This window comes from Lepidochelys kempii, chromosome 17 (assembly GCF_965140285.1).
Source record: "Lepidochelys kempii isolate rLepKem1 chromosome 17, rLepKem1.hap1, whole genome shotgun sequence".
Taxonomy (NCBI): domain Eukaryota; kingdom Metazoa; phylum Chordata; order Testudines; family Cheloniidae; genus Lepidochelys; species Lepidochelys kempii.
Window position 1 is genome coordinate 18,786,554 of NC_136396.1, and position 25,627 is coordinate 18,812,180.

General features: G+C 39.9%; 1 protein-coding gene across 10 annotated transcripts in view; it reads left to right on the top strand.

The window, feature by feature from the left end:
- Positions 1–25,627, top strand: part of CUX1 (cut like homeobox 1) — a 402,508-nt gene that overhangs the window by 236,981 nt on the left and 139,900 nt on the right. For 9 of the 10 annotated variants that reach the window (XM_073315649.1, XM_073315650.1, XM_073315641.2 and 6 more), the window contains one exon: positions 19,581–19,629. In XM_073315649.1, coding sequence (XP_073171750.1) covers positions 19,581–19,629 — 49 coding nt within the window. Of the gene's footprint in view, positions 1–13,709; positions 13,941–19,580; positions 19,630–25,627 lie in introns of those variants that run through there. The other variant, XM_073315647.2, reaches the window with a different exon arrangement.

Below are 25,627 nucleotides of genomic sequence, written 5' to 3' on the forward strand. Positions count from 1 at the left end.
TTTATAGTGTACTTAATCTTTAGTTTAATTAATTAGTACTAATAGATTAGTTTTAATTGTTGTTGTAGTTTTTATTGGATTTTTTTTCTAGAGGCTTTTAGTTTCTTCCTCCTCCTGCCTGCCTTTCCCAGTGGAAATTTCCTTCCTTGAAGGAGCTCCTTGGGGCACGACTAAATCCCCAGGGTTCAAGCATCCATGTGCTATCCAAAGGCAAGATCTGCGCAGATTCAAGAGTTGTTTTAGGACAGACAGAGATAAAGCTTCAACGACTCCTCATGGAAAGCTCCCTCTGACCTGTGTCAGACCCAGTCCCAGGTACCCCTCTGTTCAGTATTCAAGTGACTACAGCACGCATCCACTTCTGCAGCTTGATCGCCTTCCAGATTTTTGTGAGACAGATCTGCAGGTGAGAACGCCAAATCTTCTATCAAGAGGAGCTCCAAATCTCCTCAGAAAGAAGCTGGTCTTAAAAGACCTTCCGTACTCGAGACCTTGCACCCCATGCAGTGTGCTACTGAGGCTTCATGTGGTCTTGGTACCAAGAGTCCCTCTATAGCTAAACCCCTGAGTACATCTAAACCCCATAAAACCCTGTATTTGGTACCAGAGCATACCTCCGTAAAATCTAAGCACCATCAAGATGCTAGGGATTCCAAAGACTCTGCACTAAGGAAGAAGGTACCGACTGTGTCCTCCATTTCCTCATTGCTACCTATGGTAACTAGATCCATCAGTCAACCAGTACTGGCACAGACCATACCACCCTTGGTATTGCAGGTTTCTACTACCCAGACTCATTAGGTTTCCACGGAGATAGCTCCATTGTCACAGAAATGCAGATTTGTATCCACCGTTACTTCGATTATCAACCGAAGCCTGACTCCTCTGGAGCCTTCTCTTTAAGGTTGCTTCCACCTTGAGCTGTTCCTCATCCCCTTTGATATGACCAGCACTGGTGCCTCCCTCCTTTCCTTAAAGCCCTCCCTAATGGCCACTTTGGGATGCTAGGGCAGACTACTGTTGCAGTTCTCCAAGGCACCTAGCTCTCAGATTGAGCATTCAGAGACTGCACTCTCCTGTCCTATCCATCCCCCCACATCATACCAACCAAAGGAGCAAGAAAGAAGAGCTGATAAGGTGACAGTGCCTCAAACAAATATTTCTTCATCCTCCCTGGAAGAGGCAATTATTGCTCCCCACCCCTTTACTACAGTTACTGTATTTAATGTAGGAAATACCACGTATCGTGCATAGCACTGAGTGGGATTTATGCATAAATACTAGCTTTTAAATGGTGAGCACTAGGTATAGTCTTATTTTGGATCTAAAACACAGATACCTTTTTTGTTACACAGTTTAGCTTTTGGGTTAGATAAATGACATTCCTTGAGACGTCCCCAACTGCTTTACACTTGCAAGTGAAAACAACGAGGTCCCTGGAAAGAATTGTACACAGTTAAAGGGGCCAGCAAGTCTGACCTCATCTTCTCTGTTTGTATAACACTTCAACAGCAAAGAAGGAATGGCTGAATTACTGATTTACTACTTAGCCCCATAAAAGGAGCTTAGTGTGGGGAAAATCCAAAGAGGAAAGACAGGATATACTGTAGTTGGAACCATGTTTCATTTAATTAATTCCTTTACAAAAAGAGCAGTGGATCCATTCTTGCAAATGACCTCTTAACTTGCTATCAGTATATCCACCTGTGGGTACATCCTATAGATAAGGGTTTAGTTGAGTCATTATAGAATAGTATTGCACTCTAGGGTGAGGAAATCCCTCATTTTACTACTTTTATGATGCTTGAAGCTACCGTACCTTCACCTTCAAGCAACATAAGAAATCCTAATTACTATTACTTAATATTGTTAATATTAAGATGACTCTATTAAGCATGTTTATGTCCTAGGCAATGTGCAAGACACAAATAAAGACGGTCTCCCTCTCAAGAAACAACCTTAGACCTGATCCTGTAGTTGATTCTGCATAGGCAGATCCTCCTGCATACACAGATAGAATCTCATCTGATGAATGGTGCTTGGCCTGGACACAAAGAACTGCACATGTGGATCCTCATTTGCCTGTTAATAATCCAAATATCTGTTTTCTCGCCTTAAGACTTAATTGCTACTAACGTCAGAATACACATTTCAAGTGTTTCGAACCCCCCCCGACCACCCAAATCCTGTAAACAAATCTGTATCATCCCATTTCCCTTCTCTCCCTGCAAGAGTTTTTACATTTAGAAAATGTAATCTGCATTCAATGAAAAAGATTCTGACATCACCTTATTTTGACTTAGTAGAAACCTTTGCAAAGTTATCACAGGATAGAATGCAATTTACAACTGGATCTCCAGTTCACTGGAGTGCTGAACCTATTTGTATTAACTGGTACAAAAAAGTAATCAAAAGGTTCCATATTGCAGTTTACAACAGCAGTCTACAGTTCAGCCTGCAGCTATTTTGCTGTTACTGTATTTTAAAGGTTAAACAACTGTGGAAAGAGAACTAGAGAATCTGAAATGTGTTCCTGAAAATAAAATTGGAAAAGGTTAAATTGGAAAAAATAGCATTATCACCCCAGGGAGAGCTTGCAATAGGACCTAGTATTGCCTGTAAGGGAGGATTATTTTGGAATAAATAGTTTTCATATATACAGCTATTATGTATGCCTGTGACACTCACATAATCCTCCAATATCGGGAACTTTAGGAGGAAAAGTGTTGACTATTCTTGGTTACATGAATTCACTGCTATTACATTGTCAGTGTCGTCGTTTTTTTGTTGTTGTTGTTTTTTTTTTTTTTAAAGAACCAGAAGCTAAACTCATGTTAGCTAGATCCTCAGCTGGTATAAACTGGCTGCTGTAAAGAATTCAATGGAGCTATTCTGATTTATAATAGGTGAGGACCTGGCCCATGCAAGTCTAAGGGTTCGAGAAAAGAATGCCTAAGAGCAGCCATATACTGAGCTTCCCTTTTCTGTGCTCAGCATCTGTCTGAGGCAAATCCAAGTGGTTTTATGGGTCCTCATTCTTTTCACTCAAGGGCCACCAGATTCCTCTCTACATCATATGAATCTTCTTTAATAAGAACAAGCTGGTAGCTGGTGGTGAGATTGTGATAGCTACCTTTTTCCTTTCTCCTTCTTTGTGCTTCCTCGTCATCTCCTTCTCTTCTTTTTTGCCTCCTTTTCTCTGCTCAATTTCTTTTCCTTTTCCTAGTCATTGTCCCCTTCTCCCTCTCCTCCTCTCCTGTTCAGTGTGATTTATATTGTCGATAGCCTGAACCCCACCTCAGAACTGTAATACAGTACAATTATAATTTGACATAAAATTCTGTTTCCCTTCAGAAGAGAGTAAGATTTGGAAGGGGAGATAGACATACAGGCAGCCATAGTTATATTGTTATATAGATAATTATTTGAATTTCTGAGCTCAACATGCCCCAAATCTTCTGGGTGTTTTAACAGAATTCAGTGAACAAAATTATACAAATAAAGCAACAGGCCTAAATAAGTATCCAGCACAGGCGCGGCCAATATATTAGACAGATAAAACACCCTCAACAGTACAACAAAAAACAAAAATCAAGTGTTCAGTCTTGGTTTGTGCTTTTGCTGTGCCCATCTCTTAGCTGGGAGGGCACCCAACCATGTTTCTCTGAGACCAGTGCCAATACTATTTTGGTAGTCAGCCACCAGGAAGCACTTGCTTGAGCATCCATTATCCTTCCAGCAGAAAACAAGTATTTTACCTCTACAACGCAAAGTCACCACCAAAGCCAAGAGTGTTGGAAGTATTCTCCAAATGCAGCTCTCCCACTCGACTGTTTTACGTTGCTGCTGAGCTTATATTTGCCTTTTTTATGGTTTTCCATTTTTTTTTATATTTGTTGTTTATTATGTGCTTTTATTTATTCGATATAATTTTTTTTAGAAAAACAGATGAGTTGCATTGCTGTATGGGTACTATCACTGAACAGTGACAAGCATATAACAATGGGGGGGAAATGTACGGGTGTGTCTTAGTCGGGAGAAAAAAGTATAAGAGTCAGTATAACACATTGGTCAGTAAAAATCCAAACCCATCTCTTCCCTTCCCTTTCTTAGTCACCATGATTTCTGAGTACCTGTTAGTGAGTCTGTCTGAAAAGGTATATAAGCAACATGGTTGAGAAAAAGTATCCAAATTGCAAACTGCTGGTCATTTTTATCTTGTTCCATGCAAATAAGTCATTCAGGCAGTATACCCTATATTCTACAGTACCCTACAGTACGAATTACCCAGAGTGAGGCTGGGTGGGCTAAGGCACATGACTGCCAGAATAAGCCTGACAACAATTTGGAGAGCAAGTCTTTTCAGAGAATTTTGGTAAAAGTGGGGCCTTTTTTCATTAATTTTTATGGTTACTCTAATATGTGCTTAAGCCACTGGAAAAGTAGCATTCATCACAAGGAGTGACACATGTATATAAGATTGTTTTTTGGTATTGGTACACTGGGCACCCATTATCAAACTTGCACAGAGGTGAATGATTAAATCTGTTTCACTGATTATGGTTTGATCTTAGGGGAAGAAAAACATATTTTGTCATTTTTTTTTAAAGAACAAGGATGCAGAATAAAGAATATGGAGATTTAATGAAGTTACAAGGAGCTTGATTTTCAGAAATACTGAGCTACCACAACTCCGTTGCCGCTAATGGGAGATGTCAGTGCTCAGTACCACTGAAAATCCGTTTCTAAAGGTAGATTTTTTTAATCCACTCTGTTGCTATAGTAAAAAATCATGTGTAGTTTGTTTTTTCTACAGTTATTTTTATATTAAAAAAAACAAAATGTACAGAAATATCAGACACGGACATTCATTTAATTAAGGCTACGTCTATACTTCAAACGCTGCAACAGTGCAACTGTGCTCCTGTAGTGCTTCAGTGTAGACACTGACTACAGCAACAGAAGGGCTTTCCCATCACTATAGGTAATCCACCTCCCAAGAGGCAGTAGCTAGGTTGATGGAAGGATTCTGTCATCCTAGTGCCATCTACACCAGGAGTCAGGTTGTCTTACCTATGTTGCTTGGGTGGGATTTTCACACACCTGAGATCTAGCTAAGCCAATATAACTTTTCAGAGTAGACTAGTCCTGAGGAGGAAAGAGAATTCATACTGAGATTATAATATTTGAGAATATTGACGTTCTTCTGCCGAACGTACCTTAGGCCCTGATTCTGCGGATTTATATATGTGTTTAGCTTTATGTCCTCAAGGAGTCCCAATGACTTTAATGTGATTATTAACAGTGTGCGAAGTTAAGTATGTGAATAAGATCACAGCCTTAATTTGTAACAACTGTTGCTTATCAACTAAGTATCAAAGATTTTATCACTGTTACTTCTTGTCCTTTACATGTTCTTGGTGTTACAGTAAAATGAGTGGTATTTAACATTTCCAATTAAAGTCACTTATTTTGGATAACTGATCTATTATGACTCAATAAAAATAAGTAAAATTATTCTAAGCACTATGTTTCCCCAAACCATATCCTCCATTTTTTCTAAGTTTGAAGAAACAGTGATAAAATAACTTGCTCAAATTACAAATCAATTAAGGGTTGCCACATCAATGGATATTTTTATGCTTTGTATATTTTTAAAGCAAAAGTAAACATGCCATTTCAGCTGTTCTAGGTCTCACTTCAGGCAATGTGTTGGAATTCCACAGAAGAGCAATTTTACATTTGTCCATTCATAGCACAAAATGAACACATTTATTCTTACACTTATGGATGATAAAATTATTACCTCTATGCAAAATACCTCTATATCCAGCCTTTGGTATCAGCAAATAAGTTACTGTTTAAATAGGATTCACTATGTTCTGCCAAAAATTTTCTAACCCCATACATGATCAGAACATCCTGGGGGAAATCCTGGCCCCATTAGAGGCAATGGGAGTTTAATAATTTGTCACTGTATATTAAAGACATAACAATCAATCCAGCAAGGTACTTGGATCCGTTTGACCCTGAGCCAGCAAAATGTTTGCTCGGTCAAGTCTATATTGACCAAGCAAAAGACAATTTTTGTAAATTTTTCAAAAGTGATGTAAATTCTAAGCAGGAAGTTATAGTAAATGAATTGACATCTAGAGCAACTGACAATAAATAAAATCAATTTACAGAAATGTAATCATTACAATAAGATTGCTAATTCCTGGGAATATAGCTACTTTATTTTTAAAATATGATTCATGTTTTTAGTCAAATAATACTGTCTAACATAACTGTATTTTGAAAGAGCAGCCTTTCCACCTGGATATTTTTTTACCTACTATTGTTACAAGGAATAATTAAGATTACTGTAACTGAAATATTAGAGAAAGTAATTTTTCTTAATTCTTTCAATTTGTGTATTTTGTGCATTTGACAACATTTTTGGATAGTTAGTCACTCTCCTCTCTTCTGTAGCCAGTCAGTTTCTTGTCTTGTTTGTACAGATTTTTCTTACTGGAACCTGGGGATGAAAAACAGTTAGAAATTGGGAATTGATAGGTGTAGAACCCGAAACTGTTTTATCTCATGTTTTGAACTGGAAAAGATTTTAAGAAGAGTGTCGTTTTTAACTTGTGCAAAGTTAAACTTTTAACAGTGCAAAGTCCTACAGACTGGATAAGTTTTTAAACCTTGCCTTCAATACTTGTAAACTGCCTTATCTGTAAATATTTACTAGTTACTAAATTTGATTAATCCTTTTTTGGGTATTTTTTATTGAAATGAATTTTAAATAGTTTTTTTTCAAAGGAATCTCTTAACTCCAAAGGTTTCTTCTATGAGTTTTATTGGCATTTCTATTTCACTGTACTTTTTAACCAAAATACATATTTATTATAAAAAAACAAAATCAAACAGGCAGTCAGGAAATGTGATGTCCCAAAATAAATTGGTTTATGTCACCTTATGTAAGAAGGTGTTATGAATGTAATAAAGCTAAAGTTATCTTGGACAATTACTTGGTAAATCACCTTAGTCAATACAATATGGTATCAGTGTAACCAGATATGTCATCCTACTGGAAGACTGTATCCTATATTTACAAGATAGATGATCTCAATCTGATAAACCCTTTCTATCTCTATGATCCTGAAGCAAGATCCCTATCAGTGGTGGGAATTTGCTTATAGTATTGTATATGAAATTTATCAACTAGTGCTATCTAGAAACCCAGTACTGCAATTAAAAAGAAATCTTGTTTTCTACAAAGAGAGCAGTTTCTCCGCTCCCTGACTCATGGGGAAAGATATGCTTTTTGGCTGGCACTCTGGCTGGTCATAGCATTCTGTTCTGCAAGAAACTCGTCAGTGGCTGTACAGCTAGGATAATCATAAGCTAATCTATTGTGTATATGTACATACAGAACATATATATCCCGTTAATGGGGTGTGAGGGAGTGAATAGCTCAGGTTACCAAGGATGAATGGAAACTTCTTGTAAAGGAGTAAGTAATGTGTTTCAAAGCAGAGGTGAGATGATGAGTATACTGACAAGGGGAGGAGTTAATATAGGAGATATTGAAGTACTTAAATCAGATGAGGGGGAAGCAACCAGAGAATAAAAAGGTGGTCAGTTGCTGATGCTTGTATGCTTAGGACGCAATGACAGCACTTTCAGATATAACTATAGAATGGACCCAAAAGAATCAAACGGAATAAAATTTCATTGGCTATAATATTTAATACTGGTGCCATGTTAATGTGTTTAACAAGACTGATGATTTCCCACATCTTACCAGCAGACTATAACCCTGTTTTTTATAATTGCTATCTACATTGTTATGTGTTGTAGGATGGTTAGATAAACAGGAAGACCACTGAGGCGATGGAAAACAAAACAAAAATAATCAAACATGTTTATCACTGGAACAATAAATTGGCTCCAATGGCAGACACCAAATGAATTATGCAATATATAACTTAATTTTCTGGGGCACAGATGTTTCATTTTTCCTGTATGAAGATGACTGAGCCTTGAATGACAGTTGCAGGCAGTCTTTGATTTCTCTGTGGCTCACATGCTTGAGTATGACTTGCATTTTAGTAGCTTTTTACATGCTGTTGCTTTATTGCACATAAAAAATTGACACTATATTGGGCTGCTCATGGCCAAGCCAAGAGTAATTCTATAATTTTGATATGCTTTGTGTTTAAATGAGGGAGAAGGAAAGTTGCCGGTATTTAAATTCTGCAGCATTATTAAATTAGCGAAAGATGATGATGTAAGAAACCCTCTCAATTTATAGTTGGAAACAGTAGATTTATTGTCTGAGATCTGTTTTAATGATTAATGCTATACAGCTTTAATGTGATGGTTATGTAAATGAGGGGTGAATTGTGGTGCATTGCTGAGCAGTCATTTAACACTTCAGTTCTTTGAACATTTGTCCATGCAGATCCCAGTGTGTGTGAGAGAACCTGGAGTCTTTTAACCATCATTGTCTGGTGGGGCTGTGCATGTACCCTGTACATCCTTGCATCCCTTACAGCTAGGGTATAAAAGGCAGAACAGCCCCGCTGCCACTCCTTTCCTTCTCACTGCCATGGGACTGCTCCTGGGCGGGAGTAAGCGTGAGATTTCTGAGACACATTTCCACTCTGCTGCTAAAATAACCTGGTTTGTCTCCCCCACAACCCTCCTTTAGTTCCTTAATTCCAAGGGTTCTAATGAAGGCATTCCAGGACAAGACTCAAGTGATATTGATAGCTGCAGCCTGGGCATGTCAGTTCTGGTATTCCTATCTAATGCATCAGTTGATCAGTCCCCCTCTTCCTCTTTTTGAACCTACTGGACATCATCTGACAGAGCCAAGGCCTGATGCTGCCCCCAGACTCAGTCCATGCATTTAACAGCATAGACTCTTGCTGACTTTATTTTATGAATAGATCCCATTCATCATCTCTGCAAGAGGTCTTCCCTTTGTAGTCTATTCAGAATCATGTTCAACTCTTGGCTTCTTCTGTTTTGGGCTACCTATTGTCATTAGAATGTGTGGCTTTTGGTTAGCTTGGTTGGAGTCCATTTAGCCCCTGTATCAGCATACTATCCACCTGTTGACGATCATCCAATTTTTTCCCCATCCCACTGTTTCTAAATTTTCTAAAAACATGATTAATGTGTTTCTACCAATGAGGGAGCCATTCCCTATCTGGGACTTGAATGGGATACTTGCCGTTTTGAAAGAGTCTCCTTCTCAGCCTATGTATCCCCCTCCTGATAAAATGGTCATCTGAGTCCCCATCCTCTTGGCTTGTAGAGGGGACAAAAATCAAGCTTAATGGTTGAACAGCCGAATACAATATTTCACAAGGACCAGGTAACTCTCACAGCTCATCTGAAATTTCTACCAAAAATTGCTTGATTTTCCTATAAACCAATTTATTCACCTACTGGTATTTTTTCCTAAATACTCATTACGCTGTTGAAGAATCCATGCTCTACACACTAGATATTCTTAGGGCTATGTCTTTTTTCCTTTTACCTTTCCAGGACAAAGCCTTTCTGCAATCATCTCAGCTTTTCATGGTCTTTTATAAATCTAAGTCTGTTACCTCAAAAAGTGTGTCCAAATGGGTTATAAACTGCATTAAAATGTCCTGCTCTTTGAATAAACTATCCATTCCCTCTCAGGTTAGTTCACATTCAATGTGAGTAACTTGTTTAAGAGAGTCCCTATTCTTGAAATCTGTAGAACAACTACCAGGAGTTCAGACCATTGGCTCAGCTTTTAGATCAGATGCACAACTTAGCAGGGCTGTTCTACAGTCATTTAGATAGGGACTCCAGTCACCCATGTCCTTGTGGGATAACTTCTAGCTACTCTCAGTGGGCAAATGCTTAGAGAGGTTACTTACTTTACAGTAACTGGGGTTATTCAAGATGCTTTTGTCCCTATGGCTCTCTCAACTCGTCCTCCTTCCCAGTGTTATGGAGTCCTTACCTGGATTTGTTAGTGAAGAAGTTGAGGCAATTGGGGGCTGCTCTACCTTTTATACCTTCACTTTACGGGCTCAAGAGTTGTCAGACATATAGATGAACATCATTTATTGGAGAAAAGTCAACATGGTTTTTGTAAAGGGAAATCATGCCTCAGGAATCTACTAGAATTCTTTAAGGGGGTCAACAAGCATGTGGAGAAGGGGGATCCAGTGGATATACTGTACCTTAGGGGCAAGGAGAGCATGCTGGGAAGGGCAGACCTGGGGGAGCTGCAGCCTTCATGGGACCCTCCAGGAGCCCTCTCCAGCCCTAGCTACCAGCTGCCAAGGACAGGGACTAGCTCCTCTTTCAGCAGCTGATGTAGCTGCTCCAGCACAAACTCCAAGTCTGGTCCAGCAGTTAGGACGGGGTGGCCTGGGGCCAGTTACAGCTGGTCCATCTGCGCTGCCAGCGGAGGTGCAAATCTCTGCTCAAGGAGGAGGAGGCACACCCATGTGAGTTCGCGTACTAAAAGTAGAGTGTAGCGGGAGGGGCTGGCTGCCCGAGTACGAGCCCATCTGAGACACTGGGTATGCAGCTGCTCCAAGATCAGCCGCACCCTGAGGTGCGTTCATCAAAGCTGCTGTAGGGTTCTGCTGGCAGACCTGCAGTCTACAGACTCCGCAAGGCTCTGGGCTCCATCTTGACTGCCATGGGGCAGAAAACCTTGGACAAGATCCGTCACTAAAAGCCTCTTAAGCAAAATAAGCTGTCATGGGATGAGAGGGAGGGTCCTCTCATGGATTGATAACGGTTAAAAGATAGGAAACACAGGGTAGGAATAAATGGTCCATTTTCAGAATGGAGAAAAATAAATAGTGGGAGAATAACATGAGGGGGAAAGGAGTCCAGGAGAGCTGGCTGTATTTTAAAGAATCCTTATTAAGGTTACAGGAACAAACCATCCCGATGTGTAGAAAATAGTAAATATGGCAGGCGACCAGCTTCGCTTAACAGTGAAATCCTTGCTGATCTTAAACACAAAAAAGAAGCTTACAAGAAATGGAAGATTGGACAAATGACCAGGGAAGAGTATAAAAATATTGCTCGGGCATGCAGGAGTGAAATCAGGAAGGCCAAATCACACCTGGAGGTGCAGCTAGCAAGAGATGTTAGGAGTAACAAGAAGGGTTTCTTCAGCTATGTTAGCAACAAGAAGAAAGTCAAGGAAAGTGTGGGCCCCTTACTGAATGAGGGAGGCAACCTAGTGACAGAGGATGTGGAAAAAGCTAATGTACTCAATGCTTTTTTTGCCTCTATCTTCACGAACAAGGTCAGCTCCCAGACTGCTGCACTGGGCAGCACAGCATGGGGAGGAGGTGACCAGCCCTCTGTGGAGAAAGAAGTGTTTTGGGACTATTTAGTAAAGCTAGACGAGCACAAGTCCATGGGGCCGGATGCGCTGCATCTGAGAGTGCTAAAGGAGTTGGCGGATGTGATTGCAGAGCCATTGACCATTATCTTTGAAAACTCATGGCGATCGGGGGAAGTCCCGGACGACTGGAAAAAGGCTAATGTAGTGCCCATCTTTAAAAAAGGGAAGCAGGAGGCTCCTGGGAACTACAGGCCAGTCAGCCTCACCTCAGTCCCTGGAAAAATCATGGAGCAGGTCCTCAAGGAATCAATTCTGAAGCACTTAGAGGAGAGGAAAGTGATCAGGAACAGTCAGCATGGATTCACCAAGGGCAAGTCATGCCTGACTAATCTAATTGGCTTCTATGACGAGATAACTGGCTCTGTGGATGAGGGGAAAGCAGTGGACGTGTTGTTCCTTGACTTTAGCAAAGCTTTTGATACGGTCTCCCACAGTATTCTTGCCAGCAAGTTAAAGAAATATGGACTATAAGGTGGGTAGAAAGTTGGCTAGATTGTCGGGCTCAATGGGTAGTGATCAATGGCTCCATGTCTAGTTGGCAGCCGGTATCAAGTGGAGTGCTGCAAGGGTGGATTCTGGGGCCTGTTTTGTTCAATATCTTCATAAATGATCTGGAGGATGGTGTGGATTGCTCGGCAGCAGTTCTGCAGAAAAGGACCTAGGGGTTACAGTGAACGAGAAGCTGGATAAGAGTCAACAGTATACCCTTGTTGCCAAGAAGGACAATGGCATTTTGGGATGTATAAGTAGGGGCTTTGCCAGCAGATCGAGGGATGTGATCGTTCCCCTCTATTTGACAATGGTGAGGCCTTATCTGGAGTACTGTGTCCAGTTTTGGGCCCCACACTAGAAAAAGGATGTGGAAAAATTGGAAAGAGTCCAGCGGAGGGTAACAAAAATGATTAGGGGACTGGAACACATGACTTATGAGGAGAGGCTGAGGGAACTGGGATTGTTTAGTTTGCGGAAGAGACGGTTGAGGGGGGATTTGATAGGTGCTTTCAACTACCTAAAAGGGGGTTCCAAAGAAGATGGATTTCAACTGTTCTCAGTGGTAGCAGATGACAGAACAAGGAGTAATGGTCTCAAGTTACAATGGGGGAGGTTTAGGTTGGATATTAGGAAAAACTTTTTCACTAGGAAGGTGGTGAAACACTGGAATGTGTTACCTAGGGAGGTGGTGGAATCTTCTTCCTTAGAAGTTTTTAAGGTCAGGCTTGACAAAGCCGTGGCTGGGATGATTTAGTTGGGGATTGGTCCAGCTTTGAGCAGGGGGTTGGACTAGATGACCACCTCAGGTCCCTTCCAACACTGATATTCTGTGATTCTGTGGTGTCCCCAAGGTGTCTGTACTGGGACCAGTCTTATTCAACATATTCATAAATGATCTGGAAAAAAGGGGTAAACAGTGAGATGGCAAAAATTTGCAGATGATAGAAAACTACTCAAGATAGTTAAGTCCCAAGCATACAGTGAAGAGCTACAGAAGGATCTCACAAAACTGGGTGACTGGGCAACAAATTGTCAGATGAAATTAAATGTTGATAAATGCAAAGTAATGGACACTAGAAAACATAATCCTAACTATACATATAAAATGATGGGATCTAAATTAGCTGTTACCACTCCAGAAAGAGATCTTCGAGTCATGGATAATTCTCTGAAAACAGGTTTCAGAGTAACAGCCGTGTTAGTCTGTATTCGCAAAAAGAAAAGGAGTACTTGTGGCACCTTAGAGACTAACCAATTTATTTGAGCATAAGCTTTCGTGAGCTACAGCTCACTTCATCGGATGCATACCGTGGAAACTGCAGCAGACTTTATATATACACAGAGAATATGAAACAATACCTCCTCCCACCCCATTGTCCTGCTGGTAATAGCTTATCTAAAGTGATCATCAGGTGGGCCATTTCCAGCACAAATCCAGGTTTTCTCACCCTCCACCCCCGCACACACAAATTCACTCTCCTGCTGGTGATAGCCCATCCAAAGTCACAACTCTTTACACAATGTGCATGACAATCAAGTTGGGCTATTTCCTGCTCAAATCCAGGTTTTCTCACATCCCCCCCCACCCCCATACACACACAAACTCACTCTCCTGCTGGTAATAGCTCATCCAAACTGACCATTCTCCAGGTTTAAATCCAAGTTAAACCAGAACATCTGGGGGGGGGGTAGGAAAAAACAAGAGGACACAGGCTACCTTGCATAATGACTTAGCCACTCCCAGTCTCTATTTAAGCCTAAATTAATAGTATCCAATTTGCAAATGAATTCCAATTCAGCAGTTTCTCGCTGGAGTCTGGATTTGAAGTTTTTTTGTTTTAAGATAGCGACCTTCATGTCTGTGATTGCGTGACCAGAGAGATTGAAGTGTTCTCCGACTGGTTTATGAATGTTATAATTCTTGACATCTGATTTGTGTCCATTTATTCTTTTACGTAGAGACTGTCCAGTTTGACCGATGTACATGGCAGAGGGGCATTCCTGGCACATGATGGCATATATCACATTGGTGGATGTGCAGGTGAACGAGCCTCTGATAGTGTGGCTGATGTTATTAGGCCCTGTGATGGTGTCCCCTGAATAGATATGTGGACACAGTTGGCAACGGGCTTTGTTGCAAGGATAAGTTCCTGGGTTAGTGGTTCTGTTGTGTGGTATGTGGTTGTTGGTGAGTATTTGCTTCAGGTTGCGGGGCTGTCTGTAGGCAAGGACTGGCCTGTCTCCCAAGATTTGTGAGAGTGCTGGGTCATCCTTTAGGATAGGTTGTAGATCCTTAATAATGCGTTGGAGGGGTTTTAGTTGGGGGCTGAAGGTGACGGCTAGTGGCGTTCTGTTATTTTCTTTGTTAGGCCTGTCCTGTAGTAGGTAACTTCTGGGAACTCTTCTGGCTCTATCAATCTGTTTCTTTACTTCTGCAGGTGGGTATTGTAGTTGTAAGAAAGCTTGACAGAGATCTTGTAGGTGTTTGTCTCTGTCTGAGGGGTTGGAGCAAATGCAGTTGTATCGCAGAGCTTGGCTGTAGACGATGGATCGTGTGGTGTGGTCAGGGTGAAAGCTGGAGGCATGCAGGTAGGAATAGCGGTCAGTAGGTTTCCGGTATAGGGTGGTGTTTATGTGACCATTGTTTATTAGCACTGTAGTGTCCAGGAAGTGGACAGCAGGATTGTCTGGCTATGTAGACTCCCTCCTCAGGCCCTACGCTACCAGCACTCCCAGCTACCTTCGAGACACCACTGACTTCCTGAGGAAACTTCAATCCATCGGTGATCTTCCTGATAACACCATTCTGGCCACTATGGATGTAGAAGCCCTCTACACCAACATTCCACACAAAGATGGACTACAAGCCGTCAAGAACACTATCCCCGATAATGTCACGGCTAACCTGGTGGCTGAACTTTGTGACTTTGTCCTTACCCATAACTATTTCACATTTGGGGACAATGTATACCTTCAGATCAGCGGCACTGCTATGGGTACCCGCATGGCCCCACAGTATGCCAACATTTTTATGGCTGATTTAGAACAACGCTTCCTCAGCTCTCGTCCCCTAAAGCCCCTACTCTACTTGCGCTATATTGATGACATCTTCATCATCTGGACCCATGGAAAAGAAGCCCTTGAGGAATTCCACCATGATTTCAACAATTTCCATCCCACCACCAACCTCAGCCTGGTCCAGTCCACACAAGAGATCCACTTCCTGGACACTACAGTGCTAATAAACAATGGTCACATAAACACCACCCTATACCGGAAACCTACTGACCGCTATTCCTACCTGCATGCCTCCAGCTTTCACCCTGACCACACCACACGATCCATCGTCTACAGCCAAGCTCTGCGAGTGGTCAGTTTGGATGAGCTATTACCAGCAGGAGAGTGAGTTTGTGTGTGTATGGGGGTGGGGGGGATGTGAGAAAACCTGGATTTGTGCAGGAAATAGCCCAACTTGATTGTCATGCACATTGTGTAAAGAGTTGTGACTTTGGATGGGCTATCACCAGCAGGAGAGTGAATTTGTGTGTGGGGGGTGGAGGGTGAGAAAACCTGGATTTGTGCTGGAAATGGCCCACCTGATGATCACTTTAGATAAGCTATTACCAGCAGGACAGTGGGGTGGGAGGAGGTATTGTTTCATATTCTCTGTGTATATATAAAGTCTGCTGCAGTTTCCACGGTATGCATCCGATGAAGTGAGATGTCGCTCACGAAAGCTTATGCTCAAATAAATTGGTTAGTCTCTGAGGTGCCACAAGTACTTCTTTTCTTTCTCTGAAAACATTCTCTCAATGTGCAGCAGCAGTCAAAAAAATGAACAGAATGTTGGGAATCATCAAGAAAGGGATAGATAAGACAGAAAATATCATACTGTCTCTATATAAACCCATAGTGGGCTCACACCTTGAATACTGCATGCAGATGTGGTCGCCCCATCTCGAAAAAGATATATAGGAATTGGAAAGGGTTCAAAAAAGGGCAACAAAAATGATTAGGGGTATGGAATGTCTTCTGTATGAAGAGAGATTAATAAGACTGGGACTTTTTCAGCTTGGAAAAGAGGTGACTAAGGGGGAATATGATAGAGGTGTATAAAGCAGTAATCCCTGCCTTTTTATGTCAATATTAAATTGACATAAAAGATTGATTAGATTGGTTGTATTCTGATCCACATTTTCATTTTCAGTGCGCTCTAGATTTAGGGACAGTAGAAGGGTGAGTGAGGCAGTTGTTTATCCCAGGATCACACATGAGTTGGATGTTTCTTCTAAAATGGTCAGCAGTGAAATAACTAATAATGTTGATGTTAAATAGTTTTTCTTTTACAGAGTTCACAGCCCATTGAGATAAATAGGGTAGTTCACACCTCTCTTAGAGCTGTTTGAAGCCATCTGCAGATCCAGGATTATGATCAATTCATAGTTTTTATGGTTATTTAAACTTGATCATATTCTTTTAAGTTTATCAGATTTTAAGTTAAAACCGATAGGACCCGATTCTGCCCCCATTAGGTTGGTTGAGTAGTACGGTGCTTGTTGAACAGTTCTACTGAAATAAATGGAACTGTTGAAAGAGTTTACTCAAAGTGAGCAAACGTGGCAGAAACTAGCCCATACAGAGAGTGCACTGGAATGACCTTTGTGATTCTGATTCAATGAGCTATTTTCTAGACCAAAATGGAATTATCCACTGCCTTGAAGGCTGAGCATTACATAGTGTCTTGTAAGTAATAAATAAATGAAAGCTTGTTTTTATAAGCTCATAAAAAGGTGAGAGAGCTTGAATTTTTTTTATATTAAATACTGTTGCTGAGCAAACAATGTACATAGCTATTAGAGACTTTCAGAAATAAGTGATTTTACACTGTCGGAATGCCAGCTATTGATGTGGTAGTTGAGCTTTTAAAATGAAAAGAATGAATCCTTTTGAAGGTTTTTCTGAATGCTGTTGACACTTGCTCTTGGAAATGCTTGGAAAGAGCATACAGTAATTTAATTCATTACTGTCCTTAAAGATAATATTTGTGGTTACAGCACTGCCTCACTGGGTGTTCAGATTGCTACACTAGAGATGTTTATTTTGAAGTTGTTGGGAAGTTTGCATCTTTTTATTAGATTTATACAGAAGTATTAGAGGTAGAAAAGCAAGATAGGACAAATATCTGTGTGAAAGAAGTACATCTCAAAATTAGTCAAGTGGTATATAGCTGAATATACCAATAAAGGTGCCCTTAGATACAGGTGGACACTTCCCACTGTAATCAGTGAGATTACAGAACTTGAATCGCTATTTTTAGAGTCCTGCGGCCTTGTTTAGCCTCTTGTACGTGACTGTCCCCAACAGTGCTATGTTAGGTCTCTTAAATTCTGTCCCAAATATGCTATTGCTTTAAAATACTGGGATTTATACTTCTTTGTAATTAGATACAGTGATTGTCCTAAAAAAGTTCAAGCACCTTGTCTTCACCTGTCAGGCACTGCATTCAGCTCCAGCTTACATCTCTGTTTTCCCTTCTTTCTACTTCCGCTCCCTTTTCTTGTCCCAAGCGTGTCTCCTGCCTCCCTGTTTTGTATCCCCCTCTCACAATGTTCCTTGTGTTTGGAATATTCTCCCTGTTCCCATGTACCAGACAACCTTTCCCTCCTCCTTAAAATACATTTCTTCAAAAAAGTCTTTAAGAAATGACCGGTGCTGGACTTTTACGCCACCTCCAACTCATACCGGCATTTCATGCTCTGTATGTGTCTGAACTGTTACGTCTGTCTATATTAGAGTGTAATCTTGCAGGCAGAGACTGTCTTCTTCTACTTATGTTTGGAGCCAGAAATCTTGTTGGCTTGCAATGAATGACAATTATAATAATAAAAATCTCTTTTATTACACTGAAGTTTTCTTTTAAGAGCCAAAAAGATTTTTTTTTCTCAAGTGAGATAAAACAACAGTTTCTTCAGTGCTTTAACTTGACCTCTTCCACCTGATACATCACTGGAGATGTCTGATTTGATCATTTGAATGTTCTGGTACTTATCTTGTTAAGAGACACTGTTTTCCATATGAAAATCCCTTTCTAAAAATAGTTTCATTTTAATGTAGGTTTAGCAGTGGGAACAGACTTTTCAGGCTTGATGCTAAAAAAAGATTTCTGTTTCAAAACTGGCATAAAGGATAAAAGTAATCACAAGCTCATATAACCTCTCCAAGTTCATCATGTCATTGGTACCTAAACACTTGGAACTATGTTTGTGCCAAGAGAAAATATATAGTCTAGTAAATAATGCATATTAGTAATTCAGAACATCTTGCACATGTCTTCTTCCCAGTATAACAGTTCATCAGCTCATGCCAAAAGAGAAAAGATTGCACCACAAAACACATGTTGGTCTGTTTTCTATATTATCCAAAGGAGACCTCAAAAGGCAATTCTTGGCGCTCCTGTGAATATTAGAAGGAAGGGATACAGTTTAAAACAATTGCATTATTGCAACCCCTCTCCTAGCACAGACCCAAGCAAATAAATGGGCCTTACTGCATGCCCTCAGGAAAACAAATGGCGACTGTTTTGCACCAGCAGAAGGAGGAGATCCCAGAGTCTAAAAGCCTTCACTGATGATATCCTGTTACCAGGACACCTCCCCCCACCCCCACCTCCCCAAAAAGATGTTTGCATAAAATAGAGACCGCTTTTATCCTCATCCTGTAGGGCTCTGATCCTAAAACTGCATCCAAGTGGACAGAGTCCCATGGAAATCAGTGGGGTTCCATGCAGGGGCAAGAGTTTGCATGTGTAAAGCTAGTTGTCTAAGATAGCCAGCACCCAGTACATGTATATGAATTGTTTGATTGGACTGCTTTTCCTTAACTACTACTATTTCTGTAACCCTTTAACAGACTTACCAATTTTTGTAAAATGTATTACGGGCCTCACTCTAAACTAACAATACTGTCTGATACTTTAAATCTATATTTAATTTTTTTTAAACTTCCTGGTGTCTCATTTCTTGAAAATTTTGAATGAAATTTTAAAAAGAGGAAAATTGCTATAAATGTTAAAATATGGTCAAAAACATAAAATTAGGAAATTCAGATGTAAATTTGAAACTTTTCTATTTACTTCCTTCACTTTGCCCAGCTATTGCAGCACTTCCAGGACAGAATGTAAAATGGCCAGATGTTTGGAGAATGCTATTATATTTATACACCCCAGCAGAACTGAAGCACCTTCAACCTTAATCTTTTTTCAGTATTTTTAATTTTTTCATGATTCAGAGGCCAAAAATCTCACCTTTTGAGTAATCTGTGCTAAGTACTGTAAAATTGTTTTGTTTTACTTCTTAAAGTTTGCAAGCCAAGTATTTTTAGATAAAATGTATAATGGTAGTGATCCTAAAGCAGCAAATTGATAACATAATTCTTTTTCACGATCTTACATGCACAGTGGGTAAGAGGGAAGTACATACCTGTATGCACAAGTGAGATCCAAAATAGAACTAATAGGTCAAAAGTTTGGTCTTTCAGACTTAACTGTAGCCTTTTTAAATATTATTTCAATCTGGTATTTTTCTATATGAACGTTAAAAATTGCACAATAGACTGAAAACACACAGCCTAGAGGCTCTTCTTCACCATATAGTAACAGTGCTTATGCTCTTTCTTTTTCCAGGGCTGATGAAATTGAGATGATCATGACGGACCTTGAACGAGCAAATCAGGTAGGATTTTAAAACAAGTTTTACTCATAAAATTTTAAAAACTTCCATTGATTTTGATATTTATCTTGTGGAATGTTCCTTTCTCTGGTGGTCTCGTGTCCTATCCATGTTTAGCAGTCCAAGCTTATTACTTTGTATGGCTGTGCGAGCCGCAAATATAGTGAGGGAAACTCTGTAATGGCTCTATTTCTGCTATATAGATATATATCTATATCTATATATCCGTTACCATATATATTACTATCCATTTATATATATATATACAGAGAGAGAGAGAGTGTAATGGATAGTAATATATATGGTAATGGATGCTATTTATAAGCAAATTTACTTTTTTAGCTTTTTAAGCCCATTTTGTTTTTTAAATGCCTCAGTGTTTGCCACAGCACAGGACGTGCCCATAGATGGTGACTAGCTTAATCCAAGATGTACCTCTGTTGTTTTTCCAGTAGTGGTGTAGCTGTGTTGGTCCCAGGATATTCAAGAGACAAAGTGGGGAAGATAATCTCTTTTAGTTGTACCAACTTCCGTTGTTTTTCTCACTGACAGAAGTTGGTCCAATAAAAGATATTACCTCATCCACCTTATCTCTCTATTGTTCTAGTTGACTACTTGGGGAATTCAAGCAGTTTATTCACAGCAATGAATCTGTAATACACCATATTAGGCAAATCAGCTCCTGTTAAAAAATAATGAGCAACAACTGATCACCACACTCCAAACCTGATCAAATAGATGAAAGCCAATAGATAAACTCTCAGGCTTAAATTTTCAAAAAGTGACTAGTGATTTTGTGTGCCTCAGTGTTTGGGTGCTCAGCATGAGAGACATTAAAATGGGAATGTTTATTAGAAACTGCTAAACACTTGCCCTTTGAAAATCCAGTTCCTTTAAGTCTCCCTCAGTCGGGGCCAGGGCCAGATTGGGGGTGTGGAGCAGAGCTGCGGGGGAGGGGGAGGGGCAGAGCTGTTGGCGGGGGGGCAGCTGCTTAGGTGATGCTCCCTCCCTGCCCCCCATTGGGGCTGGACCAGGCCCTCCCCCGATACCACCCTCCCCCCAGAATGTTTCTGTGTACCCCTCTAGGGGGACACTCGTCACAGTTTGAGTGACCGCTGCTGTATACAAAGAATGTATTTATATTTGAATTGTCCAAACTGAAATGTAGTTCAGAAAATGTATTCAAAGAACAGCAAAGTCTTGGTATTAAAAACATCATTAACAGACTTTTTCCCCTTAAAATAGTAAATATATTTTCATTTTCAAACACGTATTTTTTATGTTTGAAAATTGTTTCCTTTTTCTCTTAGCTGTCAAATCCTGAATTCAGAACCCTGTACTTTTCTTGCTTTATTTAATGACATACCTACAACTTTTACAGCCAAGTGAGAAATGTTGTTACCTTCTCTGTTGCAACTGATGATGTATTTCACTTTGTAGAAGTAACATAGATCCATGATCTCAGGTGTTGGAAGGGAATCTGCTCTTCATTTAACCTTTAGGATATTCAAAGAGTACATTCTCATTTGCTTAGGGCCAGGTTCACCCCTCCCACTGAAAAAAGTGCTCTGAAAACTCAGCAAGTTAAAACTTCTAGAGTTTTTGAAGCAGAATATAGTGTTGCCTTCTGATCTCAAGAAGCCAGTTGTGCAGTTGCTCTGTGATTCTTTCACTTCCTCCAACTTCTCAGTCCCAATACACTTTCTCTTCAGCCCTCCGATCAGATGAAACTTCAATTCTATTCATGCGGTGGGCATTCTCAGGGGTAGGGGGAGTGTGCTATTGGTTGTGCTCCCAGTGCCCTCATCAACTCCCAGAAGGGATTGTAGACCCTTTATAAATGCATTACACTGAAGTTAGTGATTTGTGTTTGGAAAATTTGGGAAAAGAAAAACTACTGGTAAGGCAAGAGCAGACTTCATACATTGAGGTCAGAGGAGTATGTTATACTTTAAAAAGAGGGCAGTGACCATAGAATTAGGATGTCTCTTCACAGCATTATTAGCTCCAGGTATAATTCAAGTTTTACCCAACTCCTGTGCACACACAAAAATCTCTAAACTCGAGTTAAATAGTGCTTTAAGTTTGAGCATCAAGGTGTGAGTTGAATCTCAAGTGCTACTGATGCTGGAGCTAGTAATGGAGTGAGTTTCCAGCAGCTTGAGCTTCCAACAACTCGTCGGATGCTAATCCTCTCACTCTGTCCTGCTAATCAAATCATGTTATGTAGTTTGAATGTTTTATAGAGCAGACACTTTCACTGCACTCAAGCTAGGCTAGCTGGAGTGGGGTAACTCAAGTGTACTAACTTACGTTGCCTGTTGCAGTGAAGACAAGCCTTTTGAGCCTTTTTGACTGGAATAGGGCTTGCCAAGGATATTGTATAGAGATAGGGTTCTACAGTTAGAGTATAAAGTTTTATAGGGGTAGTTTGATAAACAGTGAATGATACCACAGACCTGAAATGGAGGAACAATGCTGAAAAAGCCGAAAGATAGTGATAATGGAGAATGAAGCAAAGTATTAGAGTAGTGAGAGGGATAAACCAGTGTAAAAAAGACAAGATGGAGCAATAAGTAAAGTTGGCTGCTGTATCGAGGGTTCTGTTGGGGGGAACAACTTAATAGTTCATTAAAATGTAACTTTATTTTAACGCTTGGTTTAGAGTCAGATTTTGTGCAGGAAATGGCCCAACTTGATTATTATGCACATTGTGTAAAGAGTTGTCACTTTGGATGGGCTATCACCAGCAGGAGAGTGAATTTGTGTGTGCGGGGGTGGAGGGTGAGAAAACCTGGATTTGTGCTGGAAATGGCCCACCTGATGATCACTTTAGATAAGCTATTACCAGCGGGACAGTGGGGTGGGAGGAGGTATTGTTTCATATTCTCTGTGTGTATATAAAGTCTGCTGCAGTTTCCACGGTATGCATCCGATGAAGTGAGCTGTAGCTCACGAAAGCTCATGCTCAAATAAATTGGTTAGTCTCTAAGGTGCCACAAGTACTCCTTTTCTTTTTAAGAATTCTATTGAGACCTGCTGCATTTGCCTTTGTAGTAAAACGCTACCATTTCTGTTGCAGGATAACAAAAGAACTGTCAGCTGAGCATGTATCTCATTTTTTGCTTCTCTGTTAAACCTTAAGGCTCTATTTCTGAACACTTTAATTGGTGTCAATAGAGGAGCAGAATGGAAGTATATCTGAATACAGCAGAACTTTGCTGCTTTTCAGTTTGCTAATCCACAAACCCAGTGTTTCTCACCAAAAAAATCTAGATGTTTTACAGACATTTCCATAAGGATTTAATTAATAGAGCTGTAGTGAGGAATCTCATTTTATTGAGGTTTCATTTTACACCATCAGTGACTGCATATTTGCTGACATGCTGTGAAGTATGATAATTAATTAAAACAAATTGCCTTTACTTGGCAAATAAATGAATTTAGCATAGTTTGGGATTTGGGATATGAATTCTTATTGTTTGATTCACAGACTATGATGAATTTTTTTTCTATGAAATTTGTAAGGTTGTACTGTACTTTTCTGGATGTATAATAGTTAGTGTGTACACGCAACACAGGTGCATGTATGTTTTTTATAAATAAATATTTATTGTTGGCTCTGCTTGGTACATCAGCCAGCCAGTGGAAGGCCTCTCATCCTCTTTCTCCATCCCTCCATAAATGTATGTGGCAACAAGTCACAAATATTGGGTGATGACAAACTCTTGCAGATGAATTCTCCTTCTACTGCTGTTGTTTTCCCCAGCATCCTTGGGGTTGCCTGACAGTAGACCATGAGAATTGAGGCCTCTGTTGAAAACAATAATTCATTGTGGTGTAAGAGCAGAAATTCTCATGGAATGTTTAAGAAAAAGATGGTACTGGTATTGACTCCAAGCTGCTGCGGATGACCCTTGAGTTTATCCGCCTGTGGTTTCACATTACCAAAGTTTGCAGATCTATATGACCAAATATTGGGTATCCAAATTAAAAAAAAAACAAAATAAAAGTGTGTTGTGAACTGGTACAATTTAGCCTTCCTTGGTAAAGATGTTTGAAAGTGTGTTCCCCCTGTAGAAATGAGAAAGGGACACCTAAATTAAGGAAGTGCCAGTTGATTGGCATGGACATAATATCAGTGTAATGCCTTGAAGAATCAAACATGATTAAAAAAAAAAAAAAAAAAAAGCTCAGATTGAGGAATGTCATGTTTACAGTGTTTCCTGTGAAGCAAGAGACAGGAGAATATAAGAGACTATTTCCCCTACAGAATGCATCCAGAAGACACCGGAAATATATAATTTAGATATTTTATTGTACAGTATGTTATGCTATGTTGTATCTTTGGAAGGTCAGCATGTTTTCATTGGCCTCCCTGTTTCTCCTCATGATGCTGATAGAGTTCCTGAATTTGTCCTTCACGCATTTGTGTGTTTTATAGGGTAGAAATAATTGCAGATTATAGAAAGTTCTGTCATAATGGAACAAGAAAAGAGAAAATGTTCTTTTCAGAGTGTCGGGTGAATTACATAGCAGTTTGTTAAAGGATTTAGACTGCATTAGTGCTATGCGTTCAATGAATTGTGGTGTTGGATTTTAAGATCAGTAGAGGAAGAATTAATGATTAAAAATGGTTGAAACAAAAGAATACTAAAACGTAAAAACCACTGTGTCTGCTATAGCAAGTATAAGCAAAAACAAAATTTTTCTTTTCCTAGAAGCATAAGGAAAATGAAATTATTTTGGCAGAAACAGTTTTCTGTTTTTTTAATTGAGTATAATCTCCTTCTAGCTCTAACAGATCATGCTGGAAAATTGTCTTGATTTATATTTCCAACTAAGCACAATTGCTAGGAAATATGCATGTATCAGACCAATATATGGAGTGATATTTCTCCTTGTTCAGTTAACAACACTGACAACAGCATATATACAAAGGATGGATATCGGACAAAAAAAAATTTGTTCCACAACTGATGGTAGCAACCACAATGATGACAACGTGTTCCTGTTTTTATTCACCATGAAGATAGTATTGTTAACTCAGCACGATTCCTTCATCTGCACCAAGGCTGATGCAGCTAACATTAGAATATCTGGATTCTGTTTCTGACTCTTCAACTCACTATGGCTAGATCCGCAGCTAACGTAAATCATTTACACCAGGGTGCCCAACCTACAGCCCATCATGGCCCATCAGAGCATTTCATAAGGCCTGCGGCCTCCTTCAACACAGTAAAGTAACGGCTAATTCATTAGTGTTTTATCATCGTGTTTACATAATTTTAGTTTACATGAGTGTGTAAATAGACAATACTACACATAGAAACAACCTATCTAAATACATACAAAACAAGCTGAACTTAAAAGGTAAATCAGTACAGGAGACTTTAAATCTTATTAAAATATGTAGAATGTGGCCCACACGAGATTGTGCCTAGGTTTATCTGGCCCTCCCATGTAATAAAGTTGGGTACCACTGGTTTACACCATCTGATGAGGTCTGGTGGTATTTGCACCAGTCATTTGATCCTGTGCCTCAATTTCACCATCTGTAAAAGAGAAATGATGAAAGTCACCTTTGTAAAGTGCAGCATGTAAATTGTAAAGAGAAGGGACATAATGCTGAAGACTAAATTCTGACTCTTAAAAACTTATAAAGTGTTAAATTATAGCTGTGAAACGTGGACGTTCAGACACTCAGGAATAAGAAATGACAGGGTTGTCTGTACTTATAGTTCTGCAGTGGAGAAGTCCTCCCATCGACATGGTGCTGTCTACACCAGGGATTAGGTCAGTATAACTACATTGCTAAGGGGTATAGAAAATCCTGAGCAACATAGTTCTGCCAACATAAATTTGTAGTGTAAACCAGGGCTACAGTATTTCAAATTATAATGTTATAGAAGAATTCTGAAAATATCTAACCAACAGAAAATTATTGGTCAGCAAACACTAGTCAGAGATCTTATGAAAAGAAAGATTGGATTTTCAGGGC